This window comes from Carassius gibelio, chromosome A14 (assembly GCF_023724105.1).
Source record: "Carassius gibelio isolate Cgi1373 ecotype wild population from Czech Republic chromosome A14, carGib1.2-hapl.c, whole genome shotgun sequence".
NCBI lineage: Eukaryota > Metazoa > Chordata > Actinopteri > Cypriniformes > Cyprinidae > Carassius > Carassius gibelio.
The window spans coordinates 934,372-945,725 of NC_068384.1; the positions used below are offsets into that span (position 1 = coordinate 934,372).

At 34.9% G+C, this 11,354-nt stretch overlaps 1 protein-coding gene across 7 annotated transcripts in view; it reads right to left on the reverse strand.

Moving 5' to 3' along the window:
• Window positions 1–5,703, reverse strand: part of LOC128027640 (glutamate receptor 2) — a 30,471-nt gene extending 24,768 nt beyond the window's left edge. For all 7 annotated transcript variants that reach the window (XR_008186776.1, XR_008186775.1, XM_052615410.1 and 4 more), the window contains exons 1-2: window positions 5,458–5,703; window positions 5,225–5,365 (exon numbers count right to left, since the gene is read on the reverse strand). Coding sequence is in view for 5 of the 7 variants with exons in the window: in XM_052615410.1 (XP_052471370.1) it covers window positions 5,225–5,365; window positions 5,458–5,542 (226 nt within the window). In the remaining 2 variants the exon portion in view is untranslated. The remainder of the gene's footprint in view (window positions 1–5,224; window positions 5,366–5,457) is intronic.
• Window positions 5,704–11,354: the final 5,651 nt, after the last annotated feature.

Sequence of the window (11,354 nt, forward strand, 5' to 3'; positions counted from 1 at the left end):
ACCTTCCCGATAATTTGTCATTTAGGGTATTCTCAAAGAATGTATCTTTTTATCAACAGGTTCTTCAAGATCTGATTGCTAATATAAGCAAAGGTTTTGTTTACTGATAAAGTTGTCACCTAATTATTAAATTGACATGACATGTGGCCAAGTATGGTGACCCATTCTCAGAATTAGTGCTCTGCATTTATCCCATTCAAAGTGCACACACCCGAAGCAGTGGGCAGCCATTTTTGCTGCAGCAGCCGGGGACTTGCTCAAGCACACCTCAGTTGTGGTACTGAAGGTGGGAGAAAACGCTGTACATTCCCTCCCCCCACCTACAATCCCAGTACGAGACTCGAATCCACAACTTTTGGGTTACAAGTCTGACTCTCTAACCTTTAGGTCATGACTTCCACGATACGAAAAGACCTCCTTCGAGTCCGAGTCAATCCAGCGACCTAAGGATGGTTAGAAAGTTGGACTTGTAACACAAAGGTAATGGGTTCGAGTCTCATTACCGGTAGGAAATGTAGGTGGGGGAGGGAATGTACACCACTCTCTTCCACCTTTGGTAACCACAACTGAGGTCCTTGCGAAAGGTATCAAACCCCCAGTTGCTCCCTGGGTGGGTGCTGCAGCTATGGCTACCTACTGCTATGGGTGTGTATTCACTACTCACTGTTGTGTGTGTGCAGTTGGATGGGTTAAATGCAGAGAACAAATTCTGAATATGTGTTACCATACTTGGAAACAACGGAACTTCTTTGTTTTTCTTGATCTCCACCAGGACTTCTTAAATTAATATTCTGGTTCCTGGGCAAACAATGCAAATCAATAAAAGAGGTACAACGGACTCCTCTCAAAGACCAAATGAGGAGGAACAAACACAGGATATTATGCAGATTGTCAGAGAGCACCGAAATCTGTTTCCAGGCTCCTCAAGATTGGAGGACTTGTCAGGTCATCATAAATATCTAGATCTCAGTTTTGCTCAAAGTTCACTTTCTTCACCAGTACAGTAATTTAAATTTTTAATGTTCTGCTTCTATGTGTGCGACTAAAGGACATGTCGGATTTGCATCACGATCTAGATCATTACGCAAATTTTCAAAGATCAGTTCTCATCAGCAGCATGGTAATTCAATTTTATTTATTTTTTCAAGATTTTATTTTTGGCATTTGATCCCTTTCGATAGGACAGTAAGTGAACAGGAAGCAAAGTGGGAGAGAGAGCGGAGGACAGGATTGGGAAAGGTCTGTGAGCTGGGACTCGAACTACGGTTTACTAATGGACTTTTATAATTATTCATTGTGTGCTGTTATGGTCATTAAGAGAGAATTTCTATTTTGTTGAGCACACCCCAAATGTAATCTAATCGCAAATTTGGTTTGTTTCCATTTTTCATGAACAGGTGAGAGCAAAAGATTTTAAAAGTTTACAAATAAGTGCCACCCTAATTTGAGGTTTAGCTAAGCCAAAAGTTGTTGTTTTTTTCTCCAAAACTTCATGCGATAATACAAATGTGAAACATTTCTCACATTAAGCCACTTAAACAGCAATACGAGGAACAAAATCACGGTGAGTCATAGATACTGGTGCCATTTAACCCGTATGTATGTCATCATGACAAATAATAATAATAATAATAATAATAATAATAATTATACATCTTAAGTAAAAAAAAAAAAATAATGCTAAATACAATTTCATGTTTTTTTTATTTATTTATTTATTCATTCATTCATTCATTTCAAGCAAATAGTGTAATAAGTCAGTAATAAATATTTCATTTCTTGACATGGCAGGTGTGGGATAAAGTTTATTTTGGAACCTGCCTTCAAATCATTCACAGTTTCTAATGCTCTTTTTCTGTCTCGTGCCTTTTCTCAGCAGTGTAGCACTAAAGCCTTTCCCAGGCTGCTGTGTGACAGCCGGATCAGAGCGAGCACTCCTGTGTCAACCCCACTGTGTCAGATAAGAAAAACAGCAGGTCTTTTTAATTGAAAAGGGATCGAATCACCCAGTTAGCGGAGGATAGTCGAACAACTTGTATGTACTGACAAGAAACAAGGATTTAAACACACACAGCTATTGATTATGATCACGTAATTTATTTATATATACTTCACACACTCCCAAACCAGACTGAGGGATGTGCAAGAAGATATAAGCATAAATAGGGTCTTTACTGTATTTATGGATACTGATATTTCTAGGTGTTTAATGTCTGTTGTTTTTTCATTGGAAAAGCCTTTTAACACAAACCATTTGCTGTATCTGTTCTGGAGCTGTCATACTTCAGTAACAAGATCGTTCTGACTCATGCCTAACCAGCAGCACAGAGGAAATGTCAGGTTTAGAGAGTAAATGTTTTCTGAACCAACAAGACCCGTGAAGTCGTTACCAGAGACCAAAGACCTATTCTGATCTGTATTGCATAATAGATCATAACGTTTACTGTGTTCTTCACATGCTTCATGTTAAATAAAAGGAAATAGGAATAGGAAGTGTGTTCAAATGGCATAGTATGTGGTCTAGCTTAAATACGGCTGATGGATATACAGTACATTCTCCCAGGCTGCTTTGAAAAAGAGACACTAAACTGTATGGGAAAGATGGAAATGATAAAGCAGTGCCTGTAAATTCATAGTGCCATCTAGGGGTTTTTATGTATGAGAAATAAATGGAATGGCGCCTGAAAGACCAGTTGTTAACACACAAAAGTCATCTTGGGAAATAAATATGGAAAATGGGAAATTTCGAGAGAGATGAGTATTTAAATAAGTTTAAACAGAAAATTACAGATTACATATGAAAGACTGACCCAATTAAAAGACAAAATAGACATATATTCGAAAAGACAAAAATCTTGGGATGCGCACTTTACAAACAGGGAACAACATTTTTTTCCAATAAACATACACTGCAAATGAAGTAATAGATCACAAGTGCTACGGTATCAAGGAATGATTTTTTTTAAATGCTTCTTTAATGAATAAGAAACTAAAACATTTGTGACCATCATAGTACAGAATGTTCTCATGTGGTTCTCATAAGAAAAAAAGAATGTTAACTGAATCTTTTAAAGATAATTTCTTCAACAAGAAACCTTTTTGAAATATTACTTAGCAACAGCCCACTGAATACTAAACGAAATCCTTGAATATAAGTGATCCACTTAATAAAAGCTTCATTTATTCATGATCATCTTATAAAGTTCTGTGCTGATTAAATCTTACGTAGTGATGATAAAAAAGGAAAGATAAAAAAGAAAGAAAATAAAAACTAAAAGAGGTTTCTCATGCGTTGAACATTTCTGACCATTCCTAGCTCAACAGGCTACCCACATTAACAACAGCAAATATGTTTTTGCATGTGTTATCAACTGTATTTTACCCACACTGTAAAAAATAAGTGTAATTTAACTGTAAAATTTTGTAAAAACGCTACGGAAAAAAACTGATAATAGGTTAACAGTAAGTTCCCGTACTATATACAGGGAAAAACTGTAAAAGATCTAACAAAGCATTTAATGTAAATTTACAGTAAAATTATGTTAATTATACAGCTTTTAGAAGTAAAAAAAGAACAAATCAATGTATAATTTACAGTCTAAAACTGTAAACTGATATTCCCAGAATTCCCTGCGTGACACTCCACGTTTGAAAGTATTTTGTTTAAATAATCATGTTTTTAAATAGTTCTTGTTATCAGTTATGTACATTTGAGCTTTATGTTACATCTTCTGTTGCTTAATGAAAGTTTTTTGCATTATTTAAGTATCACGTGTGTTACCATGATGGTGTTTTGTGTTTCCATAAATGTGCACCTTCTATATGTTAATATATACTTCTGCTTGTGGTGAAGCTACTTGTGATGAGCTTTGATACTTCATGTGGCTTTCTCTTATACAGTACCATCTTTATTATTATGGTGGTTGTCAGTATTTTCAAGGTACAAAACAGATTTAATTTTGTGTGTTGTTGAATTTACTGGTTTATATTCACATTTTCTTGTTTGTAAATTACAGCTTTATATTGTAAAATTAACAGTTTTTGACGTAAATGTGTTTACAGTTTTCTGTATTTTTACAAAATTATTCTGGCAACCACAGCTGCCAAAAAGTTTTTGTAAAAACAACAAGAAATTTTTTACAGTGCAGCCTCATGATGCTCACAGACCACAAAAAAAAATCCTACAAAATAAAAAACTGGATGTTTAACAGCATACCTTTTGTTGACATTAATGACTACTGAAAGTCTCCTGAATGTGTTTTGCAAAGTACTTTATTCAGATATATTGGTGCTCTTGTAGCCTCTCTTTATACAGTATATATATTCATTGAATAACTCTTAGTAAAAAATAAACATTAAAACATTTGGGACACAACAAATTAAATTACCACTTTTGCATCTCATAATAACTTATTATAATAATAATGCAATTATAACACTACTATGTGAAGCACTCAATATGGGACAAATTTGCACATCTGTCATTACATTCTGTTCTATCCTACTCATGCAAAACAATTACTTGAAGCCCTACAAGTGTTTCGAAGAAAGCCGATGTTTTAGCAGAAAATGACATAATTTAAAGGTGTACTCTCCCAGGTGGTCTTTAGCTGTACACAAACCAGTATGTGTGAGAGGCTAAAAAATACAAATGAAAAATTAAATAAATATATAAAGCTGCACAAAATACTGAATAGCCAAAGGTGATAGGTCATAACTTGGTCAAAAACTTGGTGAAATTCAACAACATAAATAATGTTCTATGTATTATTGTTATTGTTATTATTCTATATATATATATATATATATATATATATATATATATATATATATATATATATATATATATATATATATATATATATATATATATATTCTTGACAATGTCAAAAATCGATGGTTCCTGTTCCAAAGAAAAAATGAAAGTATTTAAAGCATTTTCTTTACCGAAAACGGGGGAAATTACCCAAAGAAAATGGAATGGTTTAGCTGCTTCCGATGATGACAACTCGTTCTCATCACCGTTACTGTGGAAACCTACTTCACATCCCACTATACGTGAACTACAACCAATAGCCACTCTAAAACTTCAGCATTCAAACCATTCATTCCAAATATCAAAATCTGGTTTTGTTAAACATGCATAAAAACGAACCTCAGTATAAACTAATCTACGCAATCACGTGTATTTAATAAATAAATAAACAAATATGGCATAACTTACAGCAGTTAGTTACAGCGAAACTGTTAGCTACTTCCAGATTGTCGATGTGAGGCGTCAGTCTAAATTCAGCCGATCCGAACTGAACCATTCCGATCCGAAATGCGCTGTACTCCTGATCAGCTCCCCTTGGAAACAAGCCCCCTGTACGAAAACACGAAATATATGTTAAAATTAAGCAGTTCACGTTGTTTAAAACGTTGATTTAACAAAAATGACGCCCACACTAAACATACCAATTTGAACACTTGGAGACCCTCCAGTTGTCAACCCGCATAAAAGGCAAATGAGACAAATCGCTAAATTCTTAAACTGTTGCATCTCCACGCCAGTGCGTTCGCCCACTTTATGAAGGAAATATATGTCGGTAATACAGTGGAATCAAATCCGTAACATGTTGAGGCGTTGCTGGAGAAAGAGCACAGCTGCTGTCTGCAGGTGGTTCCTCTATCACAGACTCCTGCCTCAGTCCCGCTACTGGAGGAATAATGCAGATCTCTCTCTCTCTCTCTCTCTCCTCCCTCTAGTCGCGCGCCTTCCTATGAGTTGATACCTTCACTAACATACAGGAGCACTGCACAAATAAACGCTACGAATAACAACGAGACACGCAGGCTACTATAAGGGCACGGAGGTGATTAAAATTGGAAATCATTTCAAGGAACTACTTCAGGTTTCTATTTCTTGACTTTTTTCCAAACCTACCACACCAATCAGGCTGACCACACAGTCATGAGAGGCTAAAGGGATCTTGTCTGTTTTCTTATCTAGTCACCTGACAACAACATGACTACCTGCATGTTGGTAACACCACTCTGACTTTTATTTGGCTGACAAAAAATGTCAGATATCAGTAACAATAACCTTCATTGCATTTAAAAAAAAATATATATAATAAAGGTTGTGCCAAGCTTATGTCTATAAGCTATGGGCAGTTAAACCACCTAGTCATTTTTTTTTAAGCTAATATATATATATATATATATATATATATATATATATATATATATATATATATATATATATATATATATATATATAAAAAGCATATCTTCATGGTATTGCACGATAAGTTCAAAATAAAATTAGATTTTTTGCAAGATCCATTGAATCTGTCGGAACTTGAGTCATTAACACCATCCACCTCACTCGCTACAGACATTACTTGGCTTCCTAAATTTTGTCCACATTTGAGAGGTTGCCTTGGTTTCAGGACCATGGACAGGTCCCCCTCACCTCCACAACGCAAATGACATGAAAACGGAGCTGTACATGTAGCCTTGTTTTTTTATTAATTTATTTATTTGTAATTTCTCTGGATTTTCACATCTATGATTAAACAAAAGCATTTAAAATTTCATGAATATTTTGCATTACATAGCTTTGAACAGCTTGATAACATTTTTTTTGTGCGTGCACTCATTTGTGTGTGTGTGTGTTTGTGTGTGTATAGATAGATAGATGGATAGATAGATAGATAGATAGATAGATAGACCTTACTGCTTTCATTGCTGAATATATAATGGCAATGAATGTACTAATACTGCTCACAGGTATATCATTGAATTTTGGAAATGTTCTGTCTCCTCCCCTCCCTTTAGCACAGACCATAAGCAACACATTAATCATCATCTCTTACATCTCCTCAACCGCCATGTCCCAGTTTCATTCCCCTCAGCCCATGCTCCATACTGCATGAGCTGCTATAACAAGGTCCCAGGCTGGAAGGTCTTTCAGAGTTAAATTGCAAATATAAAAATTGGGCTCACTGAAGTGATAAATGAAAAATGTAATATTTCATAATGAAAAAATGACAATGTGTTTTTCTAAAGAAAGGTGAAGATAACCATAACCCACTTTTAATCATTCAGGCTCAGGTAACAAGTCTCACTTCACAAGCATATTTTAACTGTGATTAGTATGGATATTATGCCCTTTATATGCAATTTTTGTAAATATAAATTAAAAATTACACAGGTATGCTCTAAACACAATTTTCTGAAAACTGTGTGACTGAATATATCTTTGCAGTCAATACATACAATATACAGATGCTTTTTATCAAGCCAAATACATTATGTGTTCCCTGTATATGTTTGTAGAATTAAGAAGATTAGACCAAATAGATGCATAACTAAGATGCTAAAATTAGAAATAACTATAATCTATCATTAGCAATGATCACTTCAAGCTTTAGTATATGTTGTGCATGGCACACATACATGCTCTCTCTCTCTCTCTCTCTCTCTCTCTCTCTCTCTCTCTCTCTCTCTCTCTCTGTCTGTCTTTTGGCACTCTTCAATGTCCTTATTCACGCTTATGGCTGTTTATCAAGTGGGTCGTCCTCACATTAACATGTTACTGCTCCATCCTCTCTTCTCCTCCTAGATAAGCCCTTGCGAATATGCACATATATAAGTAGAAAGGGCATGCTGTGGGCAAGGAGACTGGCTGCAGGACTAATGGCCATTCCGCATGGTGCGGACCTAAGAGTAACGCACTGAGACAAGTTCCAATGATATACATGTAGTATGTTTTAGCCTATATACATATGATATAGACTAAAGCTATATCACAGGCTACTATGTTTGTCTTTCTGGCTTTTCTTTTGTCGAAAACAGTACACAAGGCATATCATATATTTTACAGACCAAGATAATGTACACTTCACTGAAAAAAATCTTTAGTAACACTTTATAATAACTTTCATTATTAAATCATTGACAAACATTATATAATGCTTAATCGATCATTAGTTAATAAATATTCAAAGAGTCAGAAATTAGATGATCTTGATCATGTTTGCTAATACATTTATTTAACATTTGATCATGTTCAAACAAATCATTATTTCATGTAAGTTAAAATGCTTACGAATATCATTAAACCTTCAATTCCATACAATCAAGCACTTTTTAAAAAATCTACAAATGATTTTAGCAGATGTTATAAAATGATTAAAGCCTTTTGTTATTGCACAACACTTTTCCTGGTATTGAGGTGTGATACGGGTAAGGTTAGGGACAGGTAAAAGTCCAGTGCCCATAACGATACTAAATTATTAATAAACATTAACAAATTAATAATAAACATTTTCAAATTATGAATAGTTTCAACTTTAGATCAGCTACTGCAAAAACATAAACAAATGATTCATAAATGATTGGTAAAGATGCGTGAATAGGGTAAATTCAGGTTTTTCTGGACACTTTTTGCCACTGAGATAACTGCTCATAAAGGTATTAATGATTAGTAAACATTTATAAACATTTGCAAATGATGAATAGTTTCCTCTTTAGATTGGGTACTGCAAAAACATGAACAAACAATAAATAGATCATTTTGTTAAGATTTGTAAGTAAAGGTCTACACAACAAACAAAGACCAACAAATGAAGATCATATGATCTGAAAACTTACTGGCATTTGTAAGCATTTAAATTTACATTAAATAATTATATGTTAATCATTATGTAATGTTTAATGAGTTCATTAGTAAACATTATCAAGCACATTATCTCATATTTCTAGCAATGTGAATATATTATCAAATAATATGTTAAGCATTATATAATGTTGGCTAATGCTTTATAAATGAAAGTTATTATAAAGCGTTACCAAATCTTTTGTAACATTATAAATGTCTTAATTGTTTTTCACTTTTTGTCAATTCAATGCATCTTTGTTGAAAGTATTAATTTCTGAAAGAAATCAGAGGAAATAATGAAGAATGCAAAAGACAAAGAGAGGCAGAAAAAATGACTTCTCATTATCCATTTCCTCCACACATCATTTCATCCCATTCTTTCCCTATCCAGTTCTGTCGTGCCTCCATTTGAAAGATGCAACCCCTTTCAAACACTCAAATTTCTGCACACACTGTCATGCACACACACTCCATAGTCCATCTATCTCTGGGTGTTTGCAAGTAACCTTATCATCAGTCTCAGCTCATGATAAAATGTCCTATTCACACTATGACTTCACTCGTGCGTGGATGAGAGACAGTGGCACTGGAAAATTCAGTATTGGGAACTATGCTTCCATTTTTTTTGTTTTGTTTTTTGTTTTTTTTTTATTCCACTCCTTCTGACTTAGAGAAACATCTTTAACTAAAATATTGCTCAAGTGTCTTAAAAACCTAATAACATCAGCTAAAGAAATGTCACTATATATTATAATTATAATAAAGGGCAGTGTTGGGTGTGGAAACTGCAAGGAGGAAGAAGCTGTCATTCCACCCCCACCTCACCCAGTGTGTGTTCAGGTTGTATTAGGCAGTAGTCTATGTGATATAGGTTACAGAGTGAATTGACTGGTGGGGTGGGAGGACAGATAACCAGCAGGAATCCAACAAGATGCATTAAACAATGTGTGAGACAGCAATCATGGGGAAAACTCAGAGGCGAACGTGTGTGGGTGGGCTTGGAAACACACGCTGAGTAGTGTCACGCTCAAGCACAACTGCAAGCTGCTGAAAATAACTTTGTAACTGTTGAGACACATTTTTGAAGAGTGCTTTACCTGTTTTAGATATTATTCAGCTCTGTCTTCTAACTTAAATTTCCCTGCTTCGACTATCAATAGAGCACACCGATATACCAATAATAATTTTGATATTGTAATATCAAAATGACTGATATGGATTCGAGGGTGATTTTTTTGTACATTTTAAACTGATATCCATATATTCAAAGGGGTGACTCAAGAACGAGTCAGTCTTCTGTTCGTTATCTGGCTGGGCTCGGTGTTCATCTTCAGTTCTCTCTTCACAGCAGTTCAGTCAGTGTACTGTTTGAGTAAATGAATTACTCCGGGATATTGTTTTTTTTTAACTCGGAGGGAGTGTCAGCCACATTAAAAAAGTTAACAGCTTAAGTCATTTGTGGATTAATGCGTATTGGAGATGCGAACCGTTTTAAACGATTCAGTTCGATTTGGTGAACTGGTTCAAAAAGATCCGGTTACATCGAATGATTCGTTCGTGAAACCAGATATCACAAACTGCTTTGTTTTGAACTCCTTCACAACAGACACTGAAGAGAAGACAATGCTGAACAAAGTTGTAGTTTTTGCTATTTTTGGACCAAAATGTATTTTCGATGCTTCAAAATATTCTAACTGACCCTCTGATGTCACATGGACTACTTTGATGATGTTTTTCTTACCTTTCTGGACATGGACAATATACTGTACACACAGTTTCACTGGAGGGACTGAGAGCTCTCAGACTAAATCTAAAATAACTTAAACTGTGTTTCGAAGATAAACTCACGGGTTTGGAACAACATGAGGGTGAGTTATTAATCACATAATTTTGATTTTTGGGTGAATTATCCCTTTAACCGTTGCTCCAGAGGCGTGTGACTTCTGACATATATAGCAATTGTAAGTCACTTTGGATAAAAGCGTCAGCTAAATGAATAAATTTAAATGTAAATGATTATACATCAATGCTAGACTGTCTACATAGTACACAAAAGCAGCCGCTCTACCACAGTAATTAGTCAAATAAGTGTGGAGGACGATATCACTGTACAATGCTCAAAGGGAGGAAATACATATAAAGTAATTGGCTACAAAACTGTTTTTCAACACTCCTTCACACATTTGTGTGATTTTGATATGTATACTGTTACTGTACAACTATACCGACTCTTTAGTGAGTAAGTTCAGAAGTTGTACCCCTAGGGGGCTCTGTAGTGCATCTTAAAAATTTGAAGTCTGAGGCTTTAATCAAGTTTAATTAAAAGTAGGCTATTTAAAATAGATAATAGCTCATCAAAAGCATGTCCAGATGAAGGTCCTTATATTAAAAAAACACTGTCTGATGAAAAGGGTTTCCTCAGCTGTCTGAATCTGATGGGACTGCTTTAAAGGTTTCAAAAGTGGACCTGGCTCCAGACACAGTCAACCCTTGAAAATATATCAGCAAAATCACACACTAGTTGTCTCAGTGTCTGTTGCCATGGCAACTAACTAAGCATTAGACACATGCTCTGCAACAGTGTATATACTACAAAGATAATATGGTGGTGGGGGGGGGGGTCTGGTCAGGTTCAAGACACTTATATCCTACCCTTCCCTTTTTATATAATCTAATTCAGGATTCTCTTTTTATTAAATTTATTTGC